The sequence below is a fragment of the Talpa europaea genome, assembly GCF_964194135.1.
Source record: "Talpa europaea genome assembly, chromosome: 6".
In the NCBI taxonomy this organism is placed as follows: Eukaryota; Metazoa; Chordata; class Mammalia; order Eulipotyphla; family Talpidae; genus Talpa; species Talpa europaea.
In genome coordinates, this window is record NC_140072.1 from 7,857,536 (window position 1) to 7,873,983 (window position 16,448).

Below are 16,448 nucleotides of genomic sequence, written 5' to 3' on the forward strand. Positions count from 1 at the left end.
AAGCCTTTTAAAAAAAGCGCCTTTTAAAAGGATTTAGCGTTTCTGTATTTTGCTGGAATGCAGAGATCTGAGGCTGACCCAGAGATTCTACTGGGAGGAGGGGGGTGGAGGAAGAGAGAGGGGCAAGTAAGGAGGAAAGGGAGGGGGTTTTAACTCCTGTTTTGATTTTATTTATCCCTTTTGAGATTTTTCTACGTGTCTCTCAAGAGTCCTGTGTTAGAAGTTCAGTTTGAGTGGAGCTGCATTTTTTTTTCCTGGATCTTTCCTTACTATCGCCTCTATTACAAGTGGAAATTCACTGAAATTCACTGGTGGAATCAGCTTGAAAACTCTTGCTTTACTCCCGCTCCCTCCCCCCATGAGGACACATTTACTTGCTTATTGACTTTTGGGGCTCTATGCTTATTCAGTTTTGGGGGGCATAAGAAGGGGGAAGGGTCTGCATTTTGTTTGTAATGTCAAATTCTGGGGTAAAGCCTGGTGATCCAAAACTTGGAGAAGGTTCGTTTAATGGGTGCCTGTAGGGTAAAGAAAAATGTCAGGCTTTTCTGCCCTCCCGCCATCAGGATAGATGATGGATCCTTGCGGTCCCGAATGCATGCCTGATGGCGGACACGTGGAGTAGGGTGTGGGCAGATGTAGATGGGATTCACCTGGGCTGAGACTGTGCTTTTAAGGGCGGTGTCATGGGGATGCCAGCAGCTGCAGGAGCCGAGAGAGAAGCAAGAGAAGCAGAAGCTAAGAGAAGGCCGGAGAGCCCAGATAGAATGAAGACTTCCTGGGGGCTGGGAGGGCTGCCAGCCTCCTGGCCCCCCAGCACCCTTACCTGCTGTGTACCGGGGGTAAATCCCAATAAAAAGACCTGCAAAAAGCCACTAAGGACTCTACAGCGCCTTAGCTGGAGCCACTTTCACTTCCTTTCTGAGGCTCAGAATCAATCTTGTGTCTCTCCCCAACCTGCCTCACCTCTTCCCTGCAAAGCTTGTCTCTCGCATTGATTGGAAAACATGAAAATCAATGAATGGATGCTGAGATACCAGCACAAATCTATGCGAATGCATCACCAAGAAACAAGGCTGATTGTTGGGAATGGAAAACTTTTTTGCCATTTAAAAGATTCTGCTGGGAGGAGGAGAAAAATTCAGAAAAATAATTTGAAATCTGTCCTTTAGTTTGATATAAACTTAAGATGTCCTCCTCCCACCCTCCGCCTGCCAGCCACGGTATGAATGGTATTAATCAGAAGTCTCTGATCTGGTCCACACAGTCACTTCTGATCTGTGAGATATAATACTTGGATTTGACTTTTGAGACCTATGGATTCAAGTGAGAGCAGCAGTGTCCCTTCTGTTAGGGTCACACTCAGAACCTGGTCTCAAATGCGGATGACAGTGTGTTCATTTGGAGGTTTATATGTATAACTTTGATAGATCAGTTAGGAAAATATGGCTCCTAATAGACACTGTGTGTGGGGTGAGTGATCACCTTCCTAATTCTAGAGCCTCTTTTCATTTATGAATTTTTTTTTTTTAAAATCTAAGAGTACTATATTTTTATTTATTTATTTATTTATTTTTAAAGATTATTTATTTATACAAGCACTGGGTACAGTCAGAAGCGCGGGAGGGTGAGAGAATTCACCAGAGCCAGAGTGGGGAGCAGAGCAGACAGAAGGACCGAAGTACATTGCTGAGGGGAGCAGCGGGCGGCAGGAGGGGTCTGCGCGCCATGTGGGACCCTCCTCCGGTGGCCGGGGAGCAGCCGGGGATTGAACCGTCGCTGCAGAGGCTGCTGGCAGCTTCGCAACCCAGCGCTTAACCGCTGCGCCACTAGGGAGGCCCCATTTTTGAATTTTTTATTGGTCTTGGGGTCCGTGGAGATGCCCCAGGTCCTGGGGTTAGTGGAGAACAACAAAGTGTATGTCTCTCTTTGTGCACCAGACAAGCTCTCCCATTGCCTGTATTTACCTTTTAGGCTTAACTTTGTTTTCTTACATCCAGAGGGAAAAGAGAATCTAGGAAGATAATATCGGAACTGCTGACCACCAAGTGAGAATGAAAGCAAGCTGGCATCAGCCACAACCTCTAGACGCTTGTGTTGCAAGGATGGACACACTGACCTCTGCCCACGCCCCCTTCTATTCCCTGCAACTCTGGATAAATACCCTGCCCTCTGCCAAAGAGCAGGGGGGTGGTCTTTCAGGCACTAGTCTGCCCTCCTCAATTTGCTTACAAATTAGACTACTTCCCTTCAACCCAAACTCTGTTTACGTCTATTGGCCAAGGGAATAGAGACCAACATTCTGGTAACACAGGTGTCCACTAACATCAAGATCTGAACTCTGGGTTTCCACAGTGGTGCATGTGTTAAGTCTCAGCACTATCACGCTATCCGCAGCCACTGCAGCATGAGTTCCATCTCCGGCTAGGGAGCTACCCACATGACGCAGCAGACCTCTCCTGTCTTGCCTAGTGCTCCCCTCAGCAGTGTATTTCAGTCAATCTGCCTGTTCAGCTCCCCACTTTGTCTCTGGTGAATTTTCTCACTCTCCTGCACCTCTGGCCCACACCCCAGTTCGTGTATGCATAAATAAATAAATAAAGGGAAAGAATTAAAAAAAAATCTGAAGTTCTTATGCCTATAGCTGTGTGATACCTCCCCGCCCACAAGTGTGATAAGGTGGGGCCCCCCCAACCTCCTGGGAGTTAGATGAGGCTGTAAGGCAGGGGGCTGATCAGCCACATGTGCTGGGTCTAAGTTGACAGTGTCTTGGGTATGTTTCTTCTTGGAGTTACAATTTGATGGATGTTTCTCCTGCAGGAGAGTGACTCCCCGGTGACTTTGGCCAGCACAACCAGAGTGCAGGAGTCTTCTTGTTGGCCACTAAATGCCTATGCGCACCACACATCCTTCCAGAAGATGGGCGGAGCTTCTTGGTTGATGATGGACATTGCACCTGGCAGGATGAAGGCAGAGTGTGTGACATCGACAACACAAGGGTAAGAGCCATCTCTCCAACCTTGTCTCTGGCACCTTTATGCATCAAAGGAAGGCAGCCTTACTATGAGTGCCTGCATGAAGGGAGACTATTCTGGGTGAAAATCCACTGGGCAGTTGGGCTGATGAGTATAGGAGAAAGGGACAGTTTCAGCCTGGGATGGGGTGGAGTTGTAGCCTGGGATTCAATTGGAGTTGTAGTAGGGGATGTGGCAGGCCAACTTTGGAAGATTCTTAGTCCACATTGCCCACCCATTAATTCCCACTATAGTTCAGATTTGGGGGAGTAAGACTGAATACAGTTAGTGTGACAAGCTCCCACTGGTGCCCATTTGAGTCTTTCTGGCATCCATGGGTGCTGTGGAACTGGGCTCGGGAGCACATGGGGACTTATTGGAAGACCCTGGGCAAGGAGATGCATTTTTGTTGGAGCCTCATAGTGTTGCAAACATGGTACCTCAATTCAAATTAAACTTGAGCTCTCCCACAGGAGAATCAGAATTTCCAAGTACTCCTGGAACACTGTAAGATACATCTGTTCCCACAAAGGGCACCAGTAGCCTCTGCCTCTAAGAGAAGCTCCTGATCACAGTGCCCAGCCAACCCCTTCATTTGTTTAACATACTCCTTTGACCACAGGAGGCCTTTCATTTTGCTCTGCCTTGTTGAAATCCTTTTGCTAGCTTTTTGGCAAAAACATGACATCTAGGTTACTTCTTCCAGATCAAAGTGAGTATCTTTCCTTAGACTGCAGTAGTCTTAACAGAAGGGCTGGAATTACTAGATGAACTGGCTCCAGGTAGGGGCTCCTGGAGGCCCAGGGAATGTTGGTTCTGGAAACAGGGACCCAACTTCAGAAGGCTCTTTGAAGATCACTGTGTTCTGCACTGTGACACAAGGCATGCCCTTCCAGAAGTCTCACAATCAGTAACTTGTTTCTTAGGATTGCACTATTTTAGCTCCTGCAAAAACTCCTTGATTTGTAAGACTTGAGTCAAGGACCACTAACCTCTCCCTCCATTTAAATCCACACTGAGCCTGAACTATGCAAAGCCATTGAAATATCCTCATACTCTCTGGGACAAAATTGACTTTTTAGTTTAATTTTTTTAGTTGAGGTAACATTGGTTTGTAACGCTGTAGATGTTTTAAGAGTATGGGTTCACACCTCTTCAGATGTACGTTACCGCACCACATCTCCCAGCAAAGCAAGCCATCAAGACTGACTTTTGATCTTGTCTTCCTTCCGTGTCCTCCTCACCGGTGGCCAGGAGCTTGTTGTCAGAGATGAGCTGAGGGAACTTGCCTGGTGGGAGGTACTTAATCAATGGGTGAGAGTGGAGTTTAGATTTTTAATTATTTACATTTGCTTGGCTTTATTTGGAATGGTCTTACATGGCATGGCCAGAAATAGAATTTTTTAAAAAATGATTTTTCATTTCTAGAATGGAATAGAATAGCTTTTTGTAGAATGTACCACAAATACAGCAGTATTAGTGCTCAAAAACGCTCTTGTCCCACTTTGATGAAAGAACTAATGTAGATTTTGGATAAGCAGGGAGGGAAAAGGAATCTTGGTTTTCATTTTCTTTGATGAAATTGATTTTCAAAAGGTGATTCTTCCCAATGAAATAACTGAATTGTATTCATTCTACTTTTGTTACTTTTCCGAGCAAGGCAAGTGCATTTTCAAAGCCACTCATGCTTGTGTGTGCATGTGTATGTGGCCGCCTTCTTGAGAGTATTTTTTAAGTGAATTTGAGAGTAGGAAGCAAAGAGAGAGGTAAGAGTTTAATGGTTTCTAACGGCTTTACGGAGAGAAGTGGATCAATGTAGTTCTTCTTTCAAGCTTCCAGTGACTATCTTGGATTTTTGACATCTTTGTCTTCCTTTTCAATCTCACAAACATCAGGAAACACATAGTGGTCAAATATAGTCTCTTACTGTTTCTGCCATGGGTAATTTGGCTTGATGGTCAGCAGGGAGATTGATACAGGAAGCCTACGCAATTCTTGAGGAGGAGCATGAAAAAGGCAGTTGATTTTTCTATCTCAGCCTTTTGCACCCACAGATGTGCCTGCCTGGAGACCCCACGTGCCCTCCGCATGCCTAGCACCATCGTCACCCAAAGGGGACAAGCGCATCTTGGAGGCATTGCGGGTTTGGTTCTAGACCATCCCCAAAAAGTGAATATCACAATAAAGCAAGTCACACTGGTTTTTGGTTTCCCCATGCATATAAAAATTGTGTTTGCACTATACTGTAGTCTAGTAAATGTGTAATAGCGTTATGTGTGAAAACAATGCACATATTTAATTAATTAAAAAAATACTTCATTGTTAGAAACTGTTGTCTTCTGGATCCTTGATGAGTCTGATCTTTTTGCTGGTGGAGGGTCTTGCCTGGATGGTGGTGGCTGAAGTTTGAGGTGACAATGGCAATTTCTTAAAATAAAACAGCAGTGAAATTTGCTGCATTGATTGATTCTTCCTTTCATTCTTCCTCTCTAGCGTGTGATGCTATTTGGTAGCGTTTTACCCACAGAAATGATTTCAAAATTGGGCTCTATTTTGTCTACACTGCGCTTTTTCACCAGCTACGTTTAGGGAATATTCCCTTGTCTTGTCAACAGTGTTCACTGCCTCTTTACTGGGAGGAGATTTCATCTCAAGAAACCACTTTGTTTGCTCATCCATAAGAAGCAAATTCACCTGTTAAAGTTTGATCATGAGATTTCAGCATTTCAATCCCATCTTCAGACTTCACTGCTAATTCTCTTGCCATTTCCACATGGCACATCTGCAGTTACTTCCTCCACGGAAGTCTTGAACCCCTCATGTTGTTCTCCTCTGGGATAATTCATGCAGGAAGGCAGGATAAATGTTGATTTTTCTCTGTTTCTCATATTCCAGAATAATGAGTTGGCATTCTAGCACCCTCCAAAGGTCACCAATGTATGCCTTCCACTCTTATTTAAAAAGATGACTATGACCGCAGACATTTTAACAAACTCAATGTGTTCCAGTCCATCAGAGATTTGTTTTCCTTTTTGATGTACACATTCCCCATTTTTGATGAGCGGGAATCTCCTTACCTTCATGCTGCGTCATTTTGACTCTTTGCCTGTGGTCCCGGCTTCCTTGCTTCCAGCTAGAACAACACACTCCAGGCTTATCTCTTATGCTTTTTGCTCCAGACCTGGCATTGACTGTTTCTCACAGAAGCCCTGGTTCTGTTTAGTGAGAATGGTTTTTTGATGCCTCCATCTGCACAGACCGAGAATGCTCTTTGCTCCTCAGCTGGTGTCTTCAGCTGGGCTCCCCTGGGGAAGTGGACTGAGATAGAGGTTTATGTGCAGGAAGTTTGTGGAGGGTGTCCTGGGGAGCAACACCTGTGGGAAGGGAAGGAAGAGGGTTGACTGTGACAAGGTTGTAGCAGACACCTCAGCTGAGCCTTTGGGGAGCTCTGGATCTGGGTCACCTAACTTGAGGAAGGGATACTGGGTCTCTGTAGCCCTCTTATAGACGAGTCATTGCCCGTGATCTGGCCTCGGAAGACAGTGCAATCTGGGGCAAGACAGGTCTTTGGCTGCAGGTGAGTCCCCAAGAGGAACTTAGCTGAGAACCCTTACCTATTAACACTCCTGGCAGGTGTGAGAATGAGGGCCTCAGATCTGAAGCCTCGGTTCTGAAGGGGATACTCCATAGCAACTGCTATTGTTGGTAATTTTTTTTTGTTCTAGGACTTTTCAGTGGAAAGAAAGTTTCCTTCCCCCCCCCCAAGATGTATTTATTTATTTATACAAGCACTGGGTACAGTTAGAAGCGTGGGAGGGTGAGAGGATTCACCAGAGCCAGAGCGGGGAACAGAACAGGCAGACTGACGAAATACACTGCTGAGGGGAGCAGTGAGCGCAGCAGGAGAGGTCTGTGCACCATGTGGGACCCTTGTGGGCGGCGGGGGATCGAACCGGCGCTGCAGAGGCTGCGGGCAGCTTCACAGCCCAGCGCTCAACTGTTGCGCCACCAGGGGAGGCCCAAGAAAGTTTCCTTTTAACAAAAACAGCAGTCTATATTGATATTTCCATTTCATATTCAAGATTACTGGGTTTTATTTCCTTTCTTATTTACGTTCGTTTTCTTTTATTTTTTACCCCAAGTCGTAGAGGTTCCTATTGGCAGTTGCATAATAATCCTTTGTTGGCTTTACCCTGTGTTGTGTGTGGATGAGCATAAAAGTTTCAGTACAATTATATCCTAAAGAACAAAAATATTTTACGATTTCTGCAGTTTATTTGTCCTTGGGTATATACACTAGGGAGATAGTCAAATTATTATGCTGGAGACCAGCCCCAGCTAGAAGTCGTGTCAGGGATCTCAGAAAGGAGAGGACGGAGTCGGTGAAAGTTTTCTCTCAGAGGGCTGAGGGGAAGTGGAGCGAGTTAGAAGTGAGGTAGACACAGACACCTTAGTTCATGCAAGTATCTCCTACTGAGGGTCTCAGCGGGTCTTTATGTATACCTTAAGGCGAGCGGTGGGATTACATCAGTGTAAGCATTGAAGCAGAGCAAAGACAATACATATTTTCTCATGATCATGTAAAGACTCCCTTGGCCTTACACCTGTAGGCCATTTTTTTGGTAACCTAAGAACAATTAGTTTCCTAGGTACAGCTCATTTACTAGCATGATCAACAGCACAACATTTGGCAACTTTTAAACTTTCCCAATTACAAACGTGGGTGTAAAGTTCCTATTCTATATTCAGTTACTAAAATCAATCTATTTCCTAGCACTCAAATAACTTGGTTAATATATTAATTACTTCAAAGTGGTTTAAAACAATTCATCAGATCCACGTAAGTTCTACTGAAGTCTAACTCTTAACTAGAAATTCCTAACCTCCACACGGCCTGCGAATTACTGACCTCATATACCAGGAAATGTGTTATTGCCACAAACAGGCACCTCCCATGTTAGGCGATGGTTTCCAAGCACAGCTGGTTTAAGGCAGCTTGTTCTCCATAGTTCTCAGGGCCAAAACATTTCTTTCCTAACTATACCTTAAACAATTTTTTACTTCTTTTGTGATAGTTCATGCATAAGAACAGTAAGCCAATTGTCACCTGGGTCCGAATTAGGTTTTCACATGCCAGTTAATAACTAACTTACTTCAGCATTAACCAAGAACAAAGAGGAGAGCATTAGCAGGCGTTGCCATGGAGACTCCCTAGTTCAGATCTTCTTTGGGAAGTGCAAGAACTTCCTTCTTCTGGGAAGTACAACTTTCCCTCTTCGGGGGAGCACAGGAACTCCCCGCTTCTTGGGAGTCCCCCGACCAATGCCCGGACCTTGTCAAGAGACAGCATGGGAGGCGTGGCCTGCCACATTATTATGTTGTAATTTGAGATAATTCACTTCTCTGAGATTAGTGAGTAACTTGACATACAATAAGTGCAATTTTAGGGACTGTCTTTATGTACATAAATGAGTATGTGGATAGGAGGGGGAGAGAGACCAGTTTATTGAGCCAATCCTTTATTGATGAATATTTGGGTTGCTTCTAGTTATGCAGAAGTCTTCAAGTTTGGCCTGTCTCTCTTCAGGAGAGGCTTCTAGAAGAGGGGTTGCTGGGTCAAAGGACACATACCTATTCAGTTTTGCTAGGTCTCACCAGATCCTCCTGCCAAAGGGTTCTCTTTCCTTTGCAATGTGTGGGGTATCTGCTTCCTTCCTCTCTCTTCTCAAAGCCCCAAGACAAGAGATCCCTGGTGTTATGATGCGTGTTGCCTTTATGATTAGTCCTTTATGAATGGACTTCCCAATGGGCTCTCTTCACTGTCACGGAGTGAATAAAAAGCAAGGACAGACCGATTGTGGAGGGCCTCAGTGCTCTTTAGACCAGTGGCTGCAAGTCGAGTGGGGATGGACTCCTCTGTTCGTGGCCCGGCCCAGGCAGGTAGTGTCCCGCCATCCCTCATAGTGGTTTCCAGCACCGCCAAAGAGATGAAAAATAATCCAACAGACCCTAGGGTCCATCAGCGTCCACCTCTTGGCCAACACTAGCCCTCAGGGCATTTACTGGGATATACTCGCCAGGAGTGTGAGCTCTCTTTTACAGACCTAACGTTTCATAAATATTTGGACCAAACCATGGACACAGAACACAGCAGCGGAGAAAAACCAAGCCTTTTGAAGGGGTCTGCAAGCCCATCAAAGGACGCGTCAGACCTTGCGAGTCTTGTTTTCCAGGAAGACAATCAGAGGTGGCGTCTGCAGAGCAAGCGCCTTGTGTTCCCAGGAGCCAGGCTTCCTCGGGGCGGATGGCAGATGGCTGCCTATGAGGCTGTGTCCTCTGCTGTGTCCTTCTCAGAGGAGGAGTCTCTCGTCTCGCTGACAGCCTTGGCTTTCCATAAACATACGGGCAAGAAATTCCTTCCTGACATTTCCGCCTCCACTAGCGGTGTCTCTGTCCACCCCCACAGGCACGGTGGAAAGCCACTCTCCCCTGGCCTTTCCCCGTCCCTCCCTTCCACACAGCACCAAATACTGCTACTTCTCCTCTGTCGTCTCCCCTTGCATTTGTCTCTTCTATGCACCCTGCCCCACCCTGTCCAGCCCTGTCGAGCCCCCAGGGCCCCCCGCCCCAGCGCTTGGCCACGGTGCTGCCAGGGGCCTTTGAAAGTCACGGCCACAGACACAACCACGTGCCCTCAGTGATTAAGCTCACTTAGCGGTCTTGCCTATAGAATCAAGTCCAGACTCTGCTGGATGGACCTAAGAGGTCCTGCCCGCCTTCTGGTGCCTTCTGTTGGGAGTGCCCTTTTCTCTGGGCTAGTCAGCTCTGCTTGAACCCTCAACCTTTGAACTGAATGCAACTCCTGCTGGGAAGTTTCCAGACGGGTCATTGCTCTTTTCTCAATCACCCCAAAAGTGCTCCACTCTCTCTGTCATACCACTGACCTCACTGGATTATTGGATTGTAATAAGGAAGCAAACAGGAGGGGGGGTATGTGTAGTGGAAATATGGTGGGCTTTGGGGTTACTTCATCCTGGGTTTGGATCCTGGCTCTACCACGTACCTATCCTGTCATCTTGGACTCAACCCTTCAGAGTATCCATTTTCCTAAACATCTACTTTACAGTGTTGGGATGCTGAAATGACAGGTGTATACAAGGCAGCTCATGGTGCCCGGCAGGAGCTCAGTATGAAGCAGTCTCTCGTCCTCCTTTTATTGGTATCATCAGCTCTGAGGAAGCATCATTGTATCGGGTGGCGGTCAGGTCTGTTCCCTTCTCTCTGAGCAGTGGGTCTGGCATATTCTGGTGTCAGTGTCAGCACTGACCGGGCTCCGTGCCGCCTGGTATGGACTTAGGCGGGTGTCGTGGTGGGTATGGGCACAGATGGGAGCCTGATAGTGAGGGAAGGGGGAGGTGGAGAGGGTGTGTTTGTGTCAGAAAACTGATATTGCAATTAACTTAAAAAGGCTTCCTGCAGTCAGGTTCTTCCATGCGGATGTACTTGAAACACCATCCGTGCGTGTAACTGTATCGTTAAGATAAGGACACTTACCTTGATTGTCCAGACGCAAACCCAGGGTGTAGGGCTGTCTCTTAAAGGGGGGACACAAGGAGCATGAGAGGAGCCCCACGTCTTTCATAGAAGCTGAGCTGAGCCCTCTGTGATAAGTGAGTTGGGAAAGAGGTTCAGAGCAGAGGAGAGAGCTGTTTTGGGGGTGCATGACCGAGCCCTGGGGACAGGGAGAGAAGAACCATAAGCTGGGCGGCAACTTGCCTGTCTCGTCTGAGCTGAGCGTTCTGAAATGTGGGGGCCTCGTGGCTGAGTCTGGAGATGCTTATGCCATGTGAGTGATCCCAGATGCATCATTTTCGGGGTGGGGTAAATTTGGGATGTTTAGTAAATAGAAAGATGGGGATCAGGGTTCATAAATATCATATCATAGGCTTTCTTTTTTCCCAAAAATTGCAGCTATAAGCCCCAGTAAAAAAACTGTTGAGGTAATCATGAATTATTATTCATTGATTTATAATGTTATGTAAGTTTTAGGTGTACAGGTCCTAAATGAAATTTGCATAGACTACATTATTCTCGTCACCACAAGTCTCGTTTCCATCTGTCACCATACAGTTGAGCTCTTTTATCTGATTTACCCACTCTCTGCCCCCCTTCGCTTCTGGAAACCACTAGCGTGTTCTTCCAGGTTAAGAGTTTGTTTTTGTTTTATTGTGTTGGTTCATTAGTTTGGTTTCATCATCTTCCACACATGAAGGAAATCATCGGGTGTCTGGGTGTTGGCCTTTCTCTGTCTGACTCACTTCACCGAGCACAATATCCTCTGGGTCCATCCACGGTGTTGTCACAGGCAGGGTCTCCTCTTTCTTTTCCAGAAATAGCTGAGTAGGCTCCTTTCCTGTGTATGCACCGCCCTTTCCTCATCCAGCCTCTGTCCATGATCTCTTCTTGGGTTGTCCCAGCTCCTGGCTGCTGTGAATGACGCTGAGACAAGTACGTGGTTCAAATGCCTCTTTGCTTTTGTGTTGCTAGAGAATTCTTTGCAAAAACACTCAGAAGTGGGATAGCTGGATCGTATGGAATTTTCGAGGAATCCCCCTACACCTCTTCTTAATGGCTGCACCAATTCACACTCCCACCAGCAATGTACGAGGAATAAATCCCAGATAAAAAACCCATTCGAATTGATTTTCTTGATGTCAAAATGTGTAGGAGTGTATTCCTTTTTTTGTCCATTTCCGCCTTGCTCTCTGTGTAGCCCAACGGCCTGGCACAGGCGGGTAGGGAGTGGACGGGCTGGCGTGGGCACATGGCCCCGGGGCTAACGCTGCTGTCCTGTGCTGGTTTCAGGTGCTGCGTGACCTTCCTCGTCTCCCTTCCCGGCCAGCACTCTGCCTCCTGTCTCCACCATGGTGTTTGGTGAGTTTTTCCATCGCCCTGGACAAGACGAGGAACTTGTCAACTTGAACGTGGGGGGCTTTAAGCAGTCTGTGGACCAAAGCACCCTCCTGCGGTTTCCTCACACCAGGCTGGGGAAGCTGCTCACCTGCCACTCGGAAGAGGCCATCCTGGAGCTGTGCGATGACTACAGCGTGGCTGACAAGGAGTACTACTTCGACCGGAACCCGTCCTTGTTCAGATACGTGCTGAACTTCTACTACACGGGGAAGCTGCATGTCATGGAGGAGCTGTGCGTGTTCTCCTTCTGCCAGGAGATCGAATACTGGGGCATCAACGAGCTCTTCATCGACTCCTGCTGCAGCAACCGCTACCAGGAGCGCAAGGAGGAGGGCCACGAGAAGGACTGGGAGCAGAAGAGCAACGACGTGAGTTCCGACTCCTCCTTCGAAGAGTCGTCCGTGTTTGAGAAGGAGCTGGAGAAGTTTGACAAGCTGCGCTGTGGCCAGCTCCGGAAGAAGATCTGGATTCTCATGGAGAACCCGGGGTCCTGCCTGTCAGCCAAGTTCATTGCCATCTCCTCCCTGAGCGTGGTGCTGGCCTCCATCGTGGCCATGTGCGTCCACAGCATGGCGGAGTTCCAGAACGAGGATGGAGAGGTGGAGGACCCCGTGCTGGAAGGGGTGGAGGTTGCATGCATCACCTGGTTCACGGGCGAGCTCGCCATCCGGCTATTCGCTGCTCCCTGTCAAAAGAAATTCTGGAAAAAGCCTCTGAACATAATCGACTTTGTCTCCATCATCCCCTTTTATGCCACGCTGGCTGTGGACACCCAGGAGGAGGAGAATGATGGCATTGAGAACATGGGCAAGGTGGTGCAGATCCTGCGGCTCATGAGGATTTTCCGGATCCTCAAGCTGGCCCGCCACTCGGTGGGTCTCCGCTCTCTGGGGGCCACGCTGAGGCACAGCTACCATGAGGTGGGCTTGCTGCTTCTCTTCCTGTCTGTGGGCATCTCGATCTTCTCTGTGCTTATCTACTCTGTGGAAAAAGATGACCATACGTCCAGCCTCACCAGCATCCCTGTCTGCTGGTGGTGGGCCACCATCAGCATGACCACCGTGGGCTATGGAGACACTCACCCAGTCACCCTGGCCGGGAAGCTCATCGCCAGCACGTGCATCCTCTGTGGCATCTTGGTGGTGGCCCTTCCCATCACCATTATCTTCAACAAGTTCTCCAAGTACTACCAGAAGCAAAAGGACATCGACGTGGACCAGTGTAGCGAGGACGCCCCGGAGAAGTGTCACGAGCTACCTTACTTTAACATTAGGGACATTTATGCTCAGCGGATGCACGCCTTCATCACCAGTCTGTCTTCTGTGGGGATCGTGGTGAGCGATCCCGAGTCCACAGACGCTTCCAGCATCGAAGACCACGAGGATGCTTACAACATGGCCTCCGTGGAGAACTGCACGGCAAAATGAGCAGAGGCGTTCGTGCCTGTATCTCATGTCCCTTCCCGATGTTAGGTTAACACAGCTTTATAAACCTCAATGGGTTTGTTAAGATCATTTAATTCTCAGGGTGTACCTTTCAGCCATATCATTACTCCAACATGAGAGAATTGTCTTTATTTTTCTCAGAGAGGTGAATTAATTGCCTTGTTCTGAAATTTATTTTTTACAAGAGAGAGTTGTAATATGATTTTGGAAAAAAAAAAAAGAAGTAACTGGTATGGGGCGGGATTTTGAACGATGGCTTATGTTTCATTCTATGTTTGTCATTTACTCACATTGAGCTAACTAATTATTGACAAGTAGAATCAAAGGCCCAGCTGACCGAAGACTACATGCATGTAAGATCCGCAAAATGAGACAACGCATGTAAATCCATGTTCACGTTCTAGACATGGAAATTAGGAGCCTAATAAACTGCTTCATGGCTTTGTTGTATGCTTTTTTTTTTTTTTTTTTTTTTTAAACTTTTTTTTTTTTTTTTTTTTTTTAATTTTCTAGAGGCATGTCTTATTTATTTATCTATTTGTTTGTTTGTTTGGTTTATGCATGCACTGGGTACAGTCAGAAGCCGGGAGGGTGAGAGAATTCACCAGAGCCAGAGCAGGGAGCAGAACAGGCAGAAGGACCGTAGTACACTGCTGAGGGGAGCAGCGGGCGGCAGGAGAGGTCCGCGCGCCATGTGGGACCCTCCTCTGGTGGCCGGGGAGCAGCCGGGGATCGAACCGGCGCCGCAGAGGCCGCGGGCAGCTTCGCAACCCAGCGCTCAACCGCTGAGCCACCTGGGAGGCCCTGTTGTATGCTTTTATGTTGAGTTAGTACCTCGCAAAATTGTGTCTCACGGAAATTGGTCTTTCTGGAGCATTGAGGGCCTTTGCTGTCTGTTTTTTTAAACACTTTTTTATTTTTAAAAGGATTTTATTTATTCATATTTGCGTAGTAGAACTGGGGTGCAGGCCAGAGGTGAGGGGGTGAGAGGATTCACCAGAGACAGAGTGGGGAGCAGAACAGGCAGATCCACTGAAATACACTGCTGAGGGGAGCAGTGGGTGCAACAGGAGAGGTCTGCTGTGCCATATGTGGTCAGCTCCCTGGTAGGGGATTAAACTCAGACTGTTGCAGTGGTAGCGCAGAGACTTAACCCCTAGGCCATCAGGGAGGCCTTTTGTTATATGTTTTTGAACTTTGCTTATATTGAGTTGTTGGAAAAGAAAGTCATGGCATATTTTTTTCTATGTTTTTTATTGCAAAAATGCATCATGAATTTTCCGACAACCCAATAGTTCTGGTTTTTTCGTTCAGTCAAGTTGGTGGTGGTTGGCAGGTAGATGGATCATGTACTTGATCAGCCTGTACTGCCCAGGGTCAACTGACTAACCTGCACATGTTTAGGGCATTCTCACGTTGGCACAGATGGATGAAAAATGCACCCTTACTGCTATGTTTCCTATTTATATTTTATACTTTATAATTTTCGTTGAGAAGAGAAAACCTCATCACCTGAAGATTATGCAGAACAGATGAAACCTACCCGCTCACAGGCAGCGCTCCAGGCAGTGAATAGAGGAGAGGAGACATGTACAAACACGCAGATGTTATTATTCATTGTGGCCAGGGGAGTGAAATCTAAATCGCTGAAAAGAGCTCTGCCAGCAACCATAAAATGAGCCGATATTTTAAAATAGCCCTGAAGACCGTAGTGTCTGTGTGGTGTGCAGAAACCCCTCCCAGCAGAAGCCACATGTGCACATTTTCAGGGAAGTAGCAGAGGAAGTGGGTGCCCTGCAGAGAGAAATTGGCTCAAGTTTTGATTTTGGAGATGCCCAGGACTCTAACTCCTATGATCACCTGGGCTGTGGCCCTGAGATATGTTGAATGGAAGAGCTACATGGATCGATCACCCCACCTTGTATGTTTGTGGATGTATTTCTTGGGAGAAGGTCACTGTCTGCAGGTGAATCTGACGAAGGGGAGGAGACTCATCACCCCCATAGCATTTCTGTGACCTTTGATTTAACTGGATAGGGTTTGTGGTTACTTTCAGGTCTGGAGATTTATTCCCTGTATATGTGTCATCCTTGCCTATTTAAAAAAAGTTCCCATTCCAGTGCCTTGGATGTTGGTGTAAACATAGTTTGGAAGCGTGACCTTAGAATTTGAGAATGCTTTTTTTTTTTTTTTAGAAAAAGATTTCCTGATCAGTGGTGAAGGATCTGCAGACTGCTTATATAGGGATGATAAAGTAATAGCAATAACAGCAGCAGCAACCATCAGGATCACCACAAGCCACCGTGCCAGCGCATTTCCTGGACAACCTCATTTATTCCTTGGCAGGAAGAGTTTATTACCGTCTCCATTTTAAGATGAGGAAACCGCAGCTCACAGGAAAAGTGGCTTGTTTTAAGTCCACACCAGGAATGATTCACAGATTGGCCCCCTGCTTTGCTGTGTTTGGGAGCAGGTTTAAGCCTCCACCAGGACAGAGTTCATTGGGAGAGGCAGAGACCAATGTCGGGCTTGGGTGCGGCCAGCAGGTGAAAGGGGAGAATGCTGGGGCATGCGGCTTCCTTTCCCACCCCAGGCAGACACATTGTTTACAGAGTTTTCCAGACTGCCTTGGCAGCTGGAGTAGGCGCTGAGGGTCGTTCTCGAAGACCTGAGCGGTAGACAGGTTGGAAAGGCAGGGGTCTGCAAGAGCTCAGGATGTGTCTCAGCCAGTAGGCTTTCCAGGGCAGGAGACCCTCCCAGCCTGGATCCTTCTGCCCTGAGCATTCACCAGGGAACCTGGTAGCGGGGCGTGTTTCTGCCTACGCGGTGTAGTGGTTCCCGGAGGTGGGTGCCCGAGGACCCAGGGAGGTGGCAGCCTCCCTCTGGGCCTGGCCAGCTGGATTGTCTCCCAGAGAAATTTCTCGTCTCCAGGAGATGAGATCTTCCTCAAAACCCGTGCGGCATCTCTGGGCTCCTAGCACCCCAAGGTGCCTCTTTCGCTTTCCCACCATCCATG

General features: G+C 47.4%; 1 protein-coding gene across 1 annotated transcript; it reads left to right on the forward strand.

Moving 5' to 3' along the window:
* Positions 1 to 11,908: 11,908 nt before the first annotated feature.
* KCNS3 (potassium voltage-gated channel modifier subfamily S member 3) lies at positions 11,909 to 13,414 on the forward strand (the record flags this gene model as incomplete). Its single annotated transcript, XM_084235249.1, has 1 exon — positions 11,909 to 13,414. Exon 1 carries the CDS (start codon positions 11,939 to 11,941, stop codon positions 13,412 to 13,414), a length of 1,476 nt encoding a protein of 491 aa, XP_084091375.1. The 5' UTR covers positions 11,909 to 11,938.
* Between the last annotated feature and the right edge of the window lie 3,034 nt (positions 13,415 to 16,448).